The sequence below is a fragment of the Numida meleagris genome, chromosome 4 (assembly GCF_002078875.1).
Source record: "Numida meleagris isolate 19003 breed g44 Domestic line chromosome 4, NumMel1.0, whole genome shotgun sequence".
Lineage (NCBI taxonomy): Eukaryota > Metazoa > Chordata > Aves > Galliformes > Numididae > Numida > Numida meleagris.
Window position 1 is genome coordinate 43,851,786 of NC_034412.1, and position 15,382 is coordinate 43,867,167.

Here is a 15,382-nt window from a genome sequence, read left to right on the forward strand (position 1 = left end):
GAGCGATTCTCTGGTGTCTCGTGAAAGCCCAGCATGAGATAAAGGTTCCTGGAGACTTCTAGGCAAGCATTGAGGGAGCAGACTGCTGCTGCTGGTGCATTGGCCAGAGAGGTAGAAGTTCATTGCCTTGAATATCAAAAGAAATTCTTCAGACAAAACCTTGGAGGCTCCAGCCTAAGGGGGGGGAAAAAAAAAAAACTGTCCAGGTAGTGCTTTTGAGCAGAATTGATAAACTTTTCTAGATCACTGTATAAAAAACAAAATATCCTGATACGTTTCAAATGAGATTTGAAGGAATTATTAAGAATACTGCTTATTATCCATTTTGGGAAAGAACGGGAAACGTTTCTTCCCATGTTTTGTTCTTTTTCTCAAATTCATTATTGTTGATTAAGTTAAAGCAGAATTTCTGGTGCAACTTTTGTTAAAGAAGTTAACAATGAAGGCTCTGGAGTGCAGGAAACTACTGCTGTGTGACTTCTTTTTTTAATTCATTCTTACCTTTTGCTCATTTAATTTCCATTGGCACTGTGGTTTCTTAGAGCTCTGGACAGGTACTTGATAGGAAAATAAGTGAACTTGGATAAATAACAATCCAAGTTGTAGATTTTTTTCTCACTATTTCAACTAAATTTAAAAATCAACCATGTATTGTTATAAAATATGTGAAATTGTGTACTAGCGTGTTGTATCTTTGTACTGTATCTTACAGGGAGCTATTCTGAGAATTATCAGAAGTGAATTTTCTGATCATATTTTTCTTTGCTCTTAAATGATCAATGTGTTAAAAGTTACTGTGTGCAAGTCTAAATAAGGAGTAGCGTGGTAGTTGCTCTTGTTGAAGTTTACACTTAATTGCATTTATATTCTGTATTGCTGGAATATCAAGAATATGGATTACTTGTTCCATTTGTGTAAGAATGATGAGTTTAGTTTCTGAACATCAGATGTGCAAAGAACAAAGTTGATATCACTTCAGGTGTGAAGCCAAATTCAAGTTCTTCAGCTCATTAAGTTCACAGTCATATTCTAATGATAGTCACAGCAAAGGTAGTATGTGAATTAATTCAATATAGCTTTCTTACAAAAGAAGTTATTTTGCATCCCAGTTAGCTACATGCTGTTGGACTTATGCTTCATATATATAAAGTTCTTCCTTTTTATATGTTTGTTGTTTATTTTTGTCTTCCTACAAAGACACCGCTATGGCTGCTGCAGTGAACATGGAGCTCGATCCTATTTTTCTGAAAGCCCTGGGCTTCTTGCGTTCCAAGAGTAAGGATTCTGCGGAAAAGCTGAAAGCACTTCTGGATGAGTCTTTGGCCAGAGGAGCTGACTCAAGTTATCGTCCATCTCAGAAGGTATTAGAGTTAAATAGCATGGGTCACTTTTACATGCCTTTAAAACTCTAGCTATTCCTAGTTCTTTTTTATAGCTGAAGATTTAGAAGAGAATTAGAAACTGGAAAAACTAAGAGTAATTTTGAAATGTTCAAATTCACCATTTCCTTTTTTTTTCCAAAATAGTGTGTTCAATTAAGTTAATGGAAAAAAAAATCTCTTGTTGATATATCCAGATCTATTCCTTACTATATTGCAAATGCAAGATTTTTTTTTAATGGTACTGCTTGTATTTTATATTGGATTTGGCATTTTTTCTTGATAACTGTCATGCAAAGGGGAACCAAAACTACATTTTCCCAGATAATTATTAAACAAAAAGCTATTTACTGATGTAAGGGGACTTATGTCATGGCCTGACCTGATGATTGAGAACCTGGTGAAGGGGGCTGGCTGGCCCAGGAAACATAGGTGCAAGCAATTCAGGTCCACCCCTGCCTGGGCTCATTTAAGGGCTAGCCTCCAATGGGAGATTGCCTCCTGGGTGAAGGCCACTTCTGAGAAGGAGTGTTCTGTAGCCAGAGACCTATCACCAGTTTAGGTGAGTCAACTTTTTCCTATATATGATTACTGATATTCCTAATAACACTTTGTCTGGTATTGCAAAGAACTTAAAAGCAATTTCACCCACTTCCAAGGACGTACAACTGATAAAACTGGATCTCTTTTCTCAATATTGTTAATGAAGTCATATGAGAATGAAAAAAATCTGAAATGGCTTGCCACAGATGATTTGCAGGAAAAAATCATCGCTATCCCATGGAAAAACATGACTTTTCATTTGCTGAAAATCACTAGCCATCTGCTAGAGAGAATATTTGAATCTGAGATTAGCAGATGAAAACAACCAAGTGGGTACATCCCAGTATCACTATGTATTGCCATATAGTTAATGAGGTAGTTTTCTCCCTTAGGATGTTGACAAGTCGGCCGGGTATGTTCTAATGACGGTCTGTATGCACACACATTGTTTTCCTTCCACAGGAACTTTTTCAAATATCAAAAATACAGTATTACCCCTGTAGCATACATGATGCTTGTACTACACAGTCTAATTCTTCTCTATGCGAATTGCTAGCTCCCTGAAACCTAAACTACAGTTCTCTGTAGTAAAACAGGTGTTAGGACTTTCAGAAGCTTTCTGTCAGAGCTCAAAGAAGCATTGGTTTGTACTTTAAAGAGGAGCTGAATAATACCACAGAGAGGCTTGGAAAGCTGATTGCAGTAGCAGCTTGGCTGGTTGTCACTGACTGCATGCAACAGGAAATCAGGGAAGCTGGTGGGGCTGAAGTGAAGCTCAGGATTTATCCCAGTACACAGCAGAGAATTACTCGCTTCTTACCAAGTTGGAGGAATTTTTCATACACACTGCTAAGGTTGATCGCTCATTTGCTTATTATACATTGCTGACGCTAATGTATCACTAATAAGAACTATCAGTTTCTGTTGAGGTCTGAATTGTTAAGCTAGTGAGTATGAACTGAGATTAAGACTTTCCTCCATAAAGGAATGACATACTGATGTCCAGTGACAGCAGGTGTCAGCTTATATTTTTAGCATAAATTCAATTTTGTTCTCAGGACTACTTCAAAATTTGTGTTCGTCATCTCCTTGAATTTTAAAAGCAGAAAAGTGTTGAATTAATGTTCCAAAGAGGATCTGTCGTTAGAAAAGTATCTTTTCCTCTGGAAGATGAGCATTAAGGGAGATTTTAATAACTGCAGTTTAAATGCGATAATTTGTCGATGTGATATAAAAGGACTTAAGAAATGTTTAGAAGAATGTCTGTCCAGGTGAACAGTGTTGTGTGACGTTTTGTTTGCCTAACCTGTGATCTAAGTAATTGCAGAACAGGAATTAGCTTATGTAGAGTCTGACTTCAATTTTTGTTTCTGTTTTTAGGAAGTAGAGCAACCGAAAGTATGTGTTACCAAACCTGTTTCCAGTAAGCAAGATCCTAAAGCCTCTTCTAGTTTGCCTTCTGGTAACAACAATGGCAAGCCTACTGCATCCGAAAAGGTGAAAAAGGAAACAGAAAAGAGATCTGCTGATAAAGTGAGTCTAATTTTGTGTTCTAATGACATAAACAGGCAAACAAATTTGAAGATGTTTTAGTAAAAGCTCCCTTTTCCCCTGTAGTCTGTATAACCCTGCTCTTGCTAATAGTGCATAGCCTACAATCTGCCTTATCAAATCATGTTGTTCAGGCGATCCAGCAAAGGACTAGTTATAATTATTCTGTAAATACTTTAAATATACTGATGACAAGTTAATAAAATGTAGCAACCTGAAATGTGGGTTTTTCCAAGGCTTTTTTGAGGGTTTTGGAGTGGAGCACAAAAAGTGGACTCAAGTTTCTAATTCATGAATATTTTGGAAAAGATGTATCTAAGAAAAATATGCTGTGTGTATGTTTTATGGAATACACCTTTTTATATTTCTATTTTAATTGTTGCAGTCATTTTCTCACTTTATGAGGTCCATTAGCTTTCTGCTTTTTCACATTCTTTCTGTGATCGCAATAGATGAAAGGGGATACTGCTGAAGGAGCTGATGTGCCAAAGAAGCCCAGACTTGAGAAGCAAGAGGCTCGTTCCTCTCCTATTACGGTTCAGACGAGTAAGGATTTATCCATGCCTGATTTATCTAGCTTTGAGGAAACCAGCGCTGATGACTTTGCTATGGAAATGGGTTTGGCCTGTGTCGTTTGCAGGTAAATCAACAATGTTTCATTGCAATTGTGTATTTGCTTTTAGTTGGTTGGTTTTTTCCTATGTAGCATTTAGTTAACACGACCTTGCAGGTTGTATGCTGGAAATTATTTAAGTACGTATGCAAAATTACTAATATGTTTAAGCATTCTTCACAAATAAGAATAGTTTTCTGAAAATTGAGTCTTTAATGAGTAAAAATCTCTTTTCTTCAAAAAAGAGCAGGTGAGAATTAATAAAATTACTCAACATGAAAAACCTAACATAAAAAATACTATCTTTTAAGTATTGGAAAACAAGTTAAAATATTAATAGCTAATGTTAAGCGGCATTCTAAAAATCAGTTCTGAGTGCATTTTTTTAGTGGCATTAGTATGAGTTCTGCATGTGTTGCTCACTTTCTTCATAATCATTTGGCATTACTTTACCAGTGACTGTTTTTTCAGTTAACCTGGTAAATACATTACATCCTGCAATTGAGGCATTCTTTTTATTTTTCAGCAAGGGCTTCTAAAACTAGATCTTAGCAATATTCTGTCAACGATATATCTAATTGTGGAAGAATTAATAACATACTTTTGAATATCCACTATGTAGTCAAGTAACTTGAACAGGAATTTAGTTTCACAGGTGATTTGCATCCCTGTAAGTACCTGGTGCTGCCAAAACAGACTGGCTATTCTGATTGCACCTACTTCCCTACCTCTGTCAGGGGTATACTGTCCACGTAAGCATGTGGTCAGCTGAACCAGCTTCTGGATCAGCTTCCTGTTCAGCCTTTTCAGGAGCTTTACATTTCAATCAGCTCAGTGAGTGCACTTATCCTCATGTACACATGGTTGCAAGAACAGGGAGAGGTCAGGACAGGGAGAAAGATGAGTCTGATGTTATGGGTCTGGCCAGACTCTTGGTAGTATTATTGAATTCTAGCTCAGTTTAAGCCAGCTGAGAAACTCTGTTCTTGAGGTGTCTCCAGTTCATGGAGGATAAGTTTCCATTGTTACAGCCAATTATGCTGTTAACCAATTGTAGAGTGTCGAGATTTCATGTCCTACTATTCCCACGTGTTAGCTTAAACGTTTAACTTTTTACTATCGACACTGAAAAAGGAAGAATAATTCAAAAACTTGAAGTAAGAAATAAATCTTTCACTCTTACCTTTCTTCCTGTAATAGTGATTATAAAATAGCTGTTATTAAAGTGATGCCAGAGAGAGGGAGAAGCATATCGGGAGGAAACTCGTTAGAGAGGATGGCAGCAGTCTCTCAAGACTTGGGATTTGTTTTCATGTTACCTGAACCCTGCAGGAACTGATGTCTTCTGGTTCTCAGTTTCTATCTCAGGTTGGATGGATTATTTTTCAGAGTACTTATGCTTCAGACTTTCTATGTCCAACGTATTTGTTAGGACTGCATTCCACTATTTACTGGTCAGCTGTCAATGTAGGGGCCCTTCCTGGGGCTTGGTGTCTTGAGCTGAAATACTGACATTTCAGTATATATGAAATACAGAAGCACTGGATACTTCTGTAAAATAACACAGGTATGAATGCTATTTGGAAGCTGACACCTGTTGGTATTTGTATACAGATGGTTGTGAATGAGAACACCACGTCCAGTTGCAGAGTATGTGGGATTCTTTTTTTCTTCATAGTTCAATGGTTTATATTGCTTAAGGAGAAAAGTTGGCAACTGTGAGTTATCAGTTTGTGAACTATGAGTTCACAAATGCAAAAAAGTACGTTTGTATATTAACTATTCCTTTTTCATAGACATAAAAACTAAAGTCATTAAATGTTTCAAGATTTGCAAATGTCAAATGCATCTGCACAATCATCAGGGACATTGGAATTTGATGTCTTTATGTTGTTTGTTTTAGTTCTTGTTCCACTATACCAAACTAGGCACAAAGGAGGGAGTACTAAAATACCTCACCCTCTTCAATACTTTCAGATCTTAGAAAAACAGGACTCAAGAGTTAAAAGAATCTTTGGTCATGTGAAGAAGTAATACTATATGCTATTTGCAGCTGATAGTTGGCCCCGACAAAAACGTTGAAGTCCATTTCTGAAAGAATGACCTAATTTTTTTATGAATACTTGTTTTCTAAAGTTAAAAGGTCATTAAGTTTGCTTTTCATTTATCTAATTGCTTAAAAATAAAACTGGTTTAACTTGATTTTTGGCATGAAGCATTGAAATCTTTTTTTAATCAATCTGGAATTGTCTTAGGAACTTTAAAATAGTGAGTCTCCTCACTTGAGACATGGGGTTAAACCATCACTGGTTTGTTCTGACCCAGTTTATTTAGGAATAGTAAACCAAATGGCTTTTGAAATTTCCTGCATCTCTAATGGGGCAGTGGAATTTCAGAAATGTTTCATCTTTTGTTTTTTTAGATAGCCCATGTGAAAGAGAAATATTCCTTAGAAAATGTTGTAGTGTCCATGTGGACAATACTTCAAGACTTTTTTCTTGTTATATAGAAATAAGGTATTACCTCTCTGTACCCATCTACAAATGGAGTTTCCATGGTTACCTGGGTACCTGCTCCTCAGGGTTATGAGCAAAAGCAGCTTAGCAATTAAATAGCCTGATTTGTCATCTGAAAGAAGAAATAATCAGGAAACTAGTATTTGGCTAATTTAGACATATTCAATCATGTGTACATCACTAATTTGTCATTTATACAGCATGATTACTTTCACCAGAGACCCACAGCAGAATTAAGTTATCATCACCAGCTTGCATACTTGCTTCAAGGCAGAGCTGCACAGTTAATCCTCTGTGTTCCATCTTTTCTTGATTCTGGTATTATCTTGAATTCCAAGCGTCTGTTTGTAGGGACCAAAAGGATAGCTAATAAAACATCTGTAAAGTAGTATAGAGTTGGGATGGTGATGCTTCTAAATCCGTTAGAAGAAAGCACTCTTACATACTCGTCAGTGCAAAATTATTTGTTCTTGAACTGTATTGCTCTACAGCTTACAGCAAAATTATCCAAATGTAGGCTAGGCCTTTGGATGCTACTGTAATGAGAAAGTCATATAATAAGTAAACAGTGGTAAAATCTCTAGGTGAAAAAAAGCAGATGAGACTTAAATTTCTAATACAAAAATCAAACAGAAGAACAAGAAGTGTCATATATGCATGTTTGATAATATTGGAGTTTTTTAATGTCACTTCTCCCATGAAAATCTAACAATTCCAAGTTTCTAAAATATTTACTAGGAAGCACTCATGGGAAGAAAAATCAATGTAATTCATCTGCTGCAGGTAGAAAATATTCGTGAAAGCAGAAATATTTTTAGTTTTTATCTTAAGCCTTGCATTTACTAATTTACAATTGGATAATCCTTTAAGTGCTTTTTCCAATAATCTGTTCTTAACTATTTGCTCTGCAGGCAAATGACAGTTATTTCTGGGAATCAGCTAGTAGAGTGTCAGGAGTGCCATAATCTCTACCACCAGGATTGCCATAAACCTCAGGTGACAGACAAGGAAGTGAATGATCCTCGACTTGTATGGTACTGTGCCCGCTGTACCAGACAGATGAAGAGAATGGTAGGAGTCAGTTTTCTGTCTAGTATGAGTGCTACTTGAATAGAGCACATTATTTCTCGTGTATTAGAGTGTTCTTTAGGTTGCAGAAATCTTTGGAAGAGTGTTGAAGAACCATTTTTCTGAACTGTGCTTCACTTGCTGGAGCTGTGTTTTTTAATGTAGTATCAAGGAATACTTAGTTATGTTCTTAAACTTTAATAAAAAAAAAATTTAAGTGGTGTGAAACAGGACTCTTTCCCACTTGGTAAGTAGTATTTTAAAATGTTTTTTATTCTAGGTGATGCTGTTTTTTCCTACATATTAACCAAATATCCCCACAATCTTAATTTCCTTTGTAGGTGTAGATGTGAATGATTGTTTTTGCAACAAGAGACTAAAAATTTTGGTTCATATCCTAAGTGCTGAAGGATAGCATGTTCCAAAAAAAAAAGTTTCATTTTGATTTAACTGCAGGATAAGTTCTTGACTTAGCAGGTTATAACTATTTCTGATCCTGCAGAGATTCCTCTCATCTCAGTATGAGAAACAAACAAACATTAGAGTAAGAAAGCATCTTCATTCACATATCTCTAGTTCTGACAGTTTGATAGAAAACCCATTTATACAGCAGAAAATGTGCTCTGTTTTGGAGCTGTTCTATGGTAACTTAGCAAGTGGTTATCTATTGAAATGTCTCTGCTAATAAACAAGAAAAGTCAATGTAAGATCCTGTCCTAGGAGTTATTACTCACTGAAGTAATGGTTATTCTGATGATCATCAGAATGTTGAACCCAACAGTGAATTTGCTTGAGGTCAGTTAATGCACACAATAGCCTTTGCAGTGACTCAACCTTTCCCTTCAACATGCTCATTTCTACTTTTTTTTGTTTCAGGATGAATTCTACCATTTTTTTTCCTGCAACTTTTTAGTGGACTTGTACAGTGTGCATCTCAGTACTACAGGATCATGTCCATGTCTTCCTCAAATTCACCTGTTTTTGCCTTTTTTGAAGGCCCAGTGAATTCCCCAGGTTTCAACACTGCCTCTACCTCCGCGTTGAAATAGAAAGTTCTATTCAATATGGTTTTTTGGCTGGAGTCTTTATCACCAGTACCATATTTGATGTGGCCTCCACTACTGCAGCCTATTACTGCCTTCTCAGATGCTTTTCAGCTTCAAATTATAGAGGCTAGACTGCAATATAATAATGCTCATGCTTTCTTAAAACAGTACTGTAGAACCACTAACTAGCTTTGTTTTGTTTTTTCTACCACTCAGGCTCAGAAGACACAAAAACCACCTCAAAAACCAGCTCCAGCAGTGGTTTCAGTGGAACCAGCTGTGAAGGATCCATTGATCAAGAAACCTGAAATTAAATTGAAACCGGAGACCCAAACAACTTTTCTAGCATTCAAGAGAACAGAAGTGAAGGTAACACACCATAAATTTTCCAGAAAAGAAGTTTACATTTCACTGTATACCTCTTTTTTTTTTAGTGAGACTCACTTTCTCACAAGAACCATGAATGAAAGTAGTCTGCTGTACTATTTATACTGAGTGGTAATATAGCATAGTGGTTTTGCATTAGCATCAGGAGAGTGGGAGGGAAACAACCCTATTCAGTCATAAATCCCTGAAGCATTCAACTGTTGACTGTATTTTTGTGTTAAAAGAGACAGAACAGAATTTACTCTGAGAATTTTTCTTAATGGTATTTTATACAACCAGGATTTTATATGGATCCTTATATACAGTATAAAAGATGATATTATATATATATCCTTATATACAGTATAAAAGATGATATTTATTCTCTGTGGTCAAGTAACGTATCTATATTTTGGTAGTTAGGCTTCTCCTCGTGGCAATAGGGAAATCCAGCTGATTCTGTAGGGTCTAATTTAGAAACATGAGAGAGCATATACTAGCTTCCTGCTTCTTTAGTAAATGTTGTTATTTAATGCATGTTGTTGCAAGTTGGTCAAGGGTGATAAACCAGAAGCAGCATAATAAATGACAAAGAGGTCTAACAAACAGTGATGCTCACTGAAGGAACTCACCTGTAACACAGAATCATTGCGATCATTCATGTTCTCAGAGGTGTATTTGCAGTTGTGCTGCTTAGATGGGAACTGTTGTGAATAACATGATGGCTTTTGCTCAGCACTTACACTTCTGAGTAACTCTTTTCACCATGGCTGTAAACTGGTATTACTCTGGTTTTGATAAGTCAACGGTGTATTATCCCCAGCTGAAAATTGGGAATTGGTTGAGGTTTGGGAACTGCAACTAGTGTATACAGCGCTTTCCATTCAAGCGAAGTTTTGTCTGCAGAACATTTGTCTTTTTGCATTGCCTGAATGGAAAGACTAGAGGAAAGAAGTCCAATGTTTCTTTAAAACTGTGTCTGTGGGGTACAGGCTGCTAAGAACTAAGACAGCAAGAGGAAAGCTTTGATGCTTTTACTTTATCCAAAAGAATGTAATAAAATGCAATGCTTAGTTACTATGGAGCTGTTCTTTATCTTAATATCTGTTATCTTGTTAAAAAGTGACACCAGATAATGGCAAACAATAAAAGATACTAGCTTGCCTCCCTTGTTTATCCTTCACAAATCTGGACTGTAGTTATTTCAGTAAAACTGGTGTTTAGAATTTATGGGGAGATCTCAGTGCTATATGATAGCCTGTATAGAAAAAAGGTATTGGTTTTATTTGGCTGGGAAACTTAAAGTTATCTGCACCTGCATCCTTTCCTCTTCCTGTTACTGCTTTTTTAACTGTAATGACCAGTGATGAAATATTGTCCACTGTGTGTTCCTGGGTAAAGAACTAAAACAGAGGCTCAATCTATTCCTGCTGTGATGTATTATACAAATAAATGCTGCTATAATAAGAATGATTTATTTATTTTAGCCTTCAGCAGCAGTTTCGGGGAACTCAGCCAGTACAAGTGTTTCCTCTTCAGCAACCACCAGTGGCCTTACAGGATGGGCTGCTTTTGCAGCCAGAAACTCCTCTGCCAATCCATCAACTGCCAAACTGGGATCAACAGCACAGAGCACCAGTGGGAAACCTGCAGCTTCTTCAAATAACCAGAAACCTGTGGGTCTGTCAGGGTTGGCAGCTTCGAAAACAGGACTAGGGTCAAAAATACCTTCTGCTAACAATAGCACGAGCCCTGCTCAGCTGAAACCTCCTCCACCTCTGACACTGGGAAAAACCACTCTTAGTCGTTCAGTAAGTAGTGACAATGTTAGCAAAGTAGGTCTTCCTAGTCCCAGCAGCACCACACCAAGCACCAGCAGCCAGGTGAGCAGTGGGAATGGCAACAGTGGGACTGCAGGTAACAGTGGGGGCACTGCAGGCAAAACCACAGGAGATGCTGGTAATCAGTCAGCCTCCCTGAAAGGCCCAACTTCTCAGGAATCTCAGCTCAATGCAATGAAGAGGTTACAAATGGTCAAGAAGAAGGCTGCTCAAAAGAAACTCAAGAAGTAGTACAGCTGCTTGTTGATCTTGCTGGCTGTGATCTGCAAAACAGCAGCATTTATCTTGTAAAGGAAATCCACCAGCTACAGGGACTGAACCAGTAATTTGGGAAGTCCCAAACCTATGCTGTACAGGAGGTGAAAGTTAGGTAATCCTAGTATTCCTTCTGACTTTTCAAATCTGAAAACTGAATATGTTAGAGGAATATTCACGATTACATGCTGTTGGTTTTTAGCTCAAAGCAATGGAATGTGAAATTGTAAGCATTGGGAGTTTTGGTGTATTTAAGAAAAATATTTGTGGACACAAATTGAACTTACTAAGCTGTCATCTTTCAGCATTGTGAATAAAAGTATTATTAATCTGGGAAATCACTGCCACTTTTCTTTCATCTAGGTTTCTGATCCTTAAAATGCTTCAGCTTTTCAGGGTTGTCTGTGTTGGGCAGTTAAGGGAGTTCACCTCAGATTGCACAATTCATGTGAGAATTTTGGGTGGCCTATTTTGTGTTTAAGCACTGAGAAGTTTCTTTGTCATTTTGTAGTTGTTGCTCTCTGAGGGGAAGGAGTAGAAATGATCCCTAACCTGTGAAGAGAGGAAGAGAGCCAAAACAGTATTTTCAATCTGTAAAGAACCTTAAGGTTGTCCTGTTTGTAATTTGACTGGATAATGTACTGTCTACCACATACCCTAATTGGATGTGCAATCTCATTGAACCGTATTGTTTTGATGTGGAAGGAAAAATAGAAGAACATGAAGGGAATTATTTTAGGTGTATGGGTGTTGGCTCCCTTTCTGGTGCACCTGAAACGTAAAACCTTTTGATCACCTGGGTACTCCATGCTATGGAATTTGGGAGTGTTGCATGCCAGCCAACCTATCTTGGAAAATGAGGTTTAGTCTCTCTAACTGTTCTTCCCAACTCATTTGTGTATTTGCAAGTGTCTAAAATAGCATTAGAAGCATGTTATGTGTTAAAGTACATTGAAAACTATTTCTAATAGCGTAGACTTTGAAATACAAAAGATGATTGTGTGATCTGAATGTATTCCTTTAGTCCTTTGTGGAAAAATCAGTGTTCATATTTTGCTTTCTTAAAGAATAACAAAAAAAGTTCAAGTTCTGCATAGGAAAACTTGAGTGTTCCACACACCTTTCATGGGAACTGCTGTACCTGTGTCTACCTTGTGTTGTTATTTAATGTCTCAGTTCCAGGAGCAAAGGAAGCAGATGCTGTGGGATTATGGCAGGAGAAAAGCTGTGGAAAGGCAGAGCTGCATCTGGACATTAGCAGTGTCCAAGGTGACTTGTATCCCAGAAGCACCTTGGGTCCTTTGCCTAATTGCTAACAATGTAAAGAGCTTGAAAGAGGATGTAGGAAAAGAGGAAAAAAAAACAACAAAAAGAAATACTTGTCTCTGTGTGGGTATTGTTCAGTATGTTAAATTCCTGCTTCTGGGGCCTAGGGTTAGATCAGCTTCGTGTTTCTTCCCTTTGCAGCTCCTAAGCTGCCTCCAGCCCCAGTGAAGCATGGCCATTGCTGCTGTCACAGTGGAGGTTTAAACACAGTGTGACTGCTTCTCAGGATCTTCTCCTTGAGGCATTTCTTATTTTTCTGACTGGACTTAACTCTCACACCCACATGCTTCCCTTCAGTTCATTCTATGTATTCTGCTTGATTCTGTTACACTTCAAACCTGTTCCAGCTGTGTGCAGGTTATGCATATTGCTTTACCTTCTGCTACTAAGACACAGGTATTTGAGAAAACATTGTATCTTCCAGCTTTCCACTCAAATCCCTGAGCTATTCTTCACAGCTTGTGTTCCCTGTTTGTCCTAGCTACTCTGTGTTTCCTTCGTCTCTCAAGAACTAGAAAGGATTTTGAGTCTTGCTGTTTATGATCAGCCTGCAGTGATCCCCTCTCCACTCTGTTGAGGGGAGCATCTCTAAACATGAAAACATCTTAGAGTTTAGGAGGTACGTGAAAATCACAGCTTTTTCTACATGTTTGAAATGTAGGATGAGTAAATCTCATACAAGCAGCTACTTCCCTCACTAATGTTCCCATCTCCGTTGTTCAGGACAAAACATCTGAATAGCTTCATTTATTCAGGATTGCCTTACTACCTTGAAAAAGAAAACAAATTCTCAATTAACGTTTCCTGTGGGGTAAAAAAGGAAAGATTTTCTTTGTAGTGCATGGTTCCTTCCAATTTAAAAGTAAGTAACAGTATTAGGAGGGAGAATACAGAGCCTTTATTGCCCATTGATTAGTTTTTCATTCTCACTCTCTAGCACAAAGGTTTCTAATGTTGGTATAGTAAGAAAAGATACTGCAATCAGAAGGCATATTTTCTTTAATATTATGCTGAAGAATGTTGCACATGTTGTGACGTAGAATGTGAATCTAGATTTCTTTTAATGGCTGGAGTGCTACTATGTAAAGTATAAAATCTAATAGTAGGACTTGCTCCTACAGGAAGCTTCTAGATAAAAGTTACCTCTGTCTTGTATCCAAATACACAATTTTACTTGTGAGTTCAGAAGCTTACGCATTAACTCTGTGTTTCACTTTAGGTACCATGTATGGTGTGAACGAGGGGGGAAAAACTGATCTTTATTTTTGGGCTGTGGTAGCTAGCATCATTTAAAATATTCTTGAGATCCAATTCAAGTGTATCCTGATTATTGAACCTCTGTAACCCAGGTATGAGTTGGCTTTAGGTTTCATTCATTAAGAACAAAGTAACTTATGCTATAACTTCTGTGCATCCCTGTCTTCCTTCTAGTAAGGCCAAGTCTAACTGAAATTGTTGATACTGATCTGTTAGTGCAGTGGAATTGCCAGATCACAGCCTGAAACAATGGTTGAGCACCAGGTGAGAAGGTGTGGCTAACTCAGAGCATAGGTGCAAGCAAGTCAGCTGAGTGAATGGAGGGGGTGGAGCCTGGGTCTACCCCTCCTCACCTTAATTTAAGGGTTGGCAGCTGAGGAAGCAGTATCTCTCTGGGTAGAGATTGCACTCCTCTTGGGCCATCACTGGTCATTGGAAGGGATAAGCCAATTTTCCTTTTTTTACCTGCTATTGCTCTGTAGTGCCTGTATCCCCATTAGAAGGCACTGTCATCGCCTTCTTTTGCCATACATTTAGCAAAATTTGCAGCGGAGCTGCAATTAATATCATCAAAACTTTTTTCTTTTGTAACTTCCACAGCTTCTGAAATGAAATTTGAAGTCTCTTTCTGTTGGTATAAAAACGTCAGTTAGGATTGTGATTCTCTGAAGTATTATATCAGTAAGGATTTATAGCATAGACCTGGTCTTTTAAATCAAGTATCTAGCTTGAAAATGCAAGATAGGCACTGCTGAAAGCCAGAGTAGATTGAAGGGAACAGTTGCTTTCTGCTTTGAAGTTAGGATGGAATTAACAACAGTGTTTTCAGGAGAGGAATCTGTTCTACAGTATTGTCCAGCTGAATTTGCACCTATGGTTGATGAACTTAATGTAAGGCAGAAGGGAAGGAAGGCCTTCTGAACTCTGAAGGTATACTTCATATTTAAGAAAAAAATAACTGGAAAACAGTCCTATGGTTTTTATCCCTAAGCTAGCTTGCTCTGTGATCTACTGTAAGAATAGCTTCTTGACTTTTCTTTCCCATTTTATAAATCAGTGTGATAATGTACTTCCACTTAAACTAGAATATTTTTCATAGATGCCCAAATCCTTATCTTCTTAGTGATGTGAAACAATATACTCTGGTTGCGTGAATGCTCCTGGCTGGACTAGAGGATGCTGATGGTATCTGGGAATAAGAGGAAAGATGCTGGCATCTAACACAAAGTTCTGTAATTTACTTCAGCAACAGGCTTTTTTGTCATGTTACCACTTGTGACAGAACTCTGGCTGGACATGGCTATAAATAATGGTCACAACCATAGAAGTAGCAAGAAAAGAACAGATCTAACATTATATTTGCAGACTTGAAGTGTATTTTGAAACTCATCAAATGCTATCAAGGCACTGAGCAAGTTTTAATTAATATGTTAATAGAGAAGCTAAGATGTATACTAAGAAGGCAGTGTATTACTTGATGCAACTGTCCATTTCCTCTGCTCTGCTAATTTTGCAGTGACGCTTTTCATAGTTGACAACAATAGGCAAACCTTGAGTAGCACACATAGATCTTTGCTTCTGGAGCAGGTCTTATTTTTTTCTTTTGAAAAAGACAACAGCC

General features: G+C 37.6%; 1 protein-coding gene across 1 annotated transcript; it reads left to right on the forward strand.

The window, feature by feature from the left end:
- Nucleotides 1,206–11,154, forward strand: INTS12 (integrator complex subunit 12). The gene is made up of 6 exons (XM_021395487.1): nt 1,206–1,361; nt 3,303–3,455; nt 3,926–4,113; nt 7,514–7,673; nt 8,933–9,085; nt 10,570–11,154. The coding sequence occupies exons 1-6, from the start codon at nt 1,206–1,208 to the stop codon at nt 11,152–11,154; spliced, it is 1,395 nt and encodes a 464-aa protein (XP_021251162.1).

Excerpts from the sequence above, each read along its gene's own strand:
- INTS12 (XM_021395487.1), top strand. The coding sequence starts at position 1,206 with ATGGCTGCTGCAGTGAACATGGAGCTCGATCCTATTTTTCTGAAAGCC. Across the intron at positions 1,362-3,302 it reads GTTATCGTCCATCTCAGAAG|GAAGTAGAGCAACCGAAAGT; the intron begins GTATTAGAGTTA and ends TTCTGTTTTTAG. Across the intron at positions 7,674-8,932 it reads CCAGACAGATGAAGAGAATG|GCTCAGAAGACACAAAAACC; the intron begins GTAGGAGTCAGT and ends TCTACCACTCAG.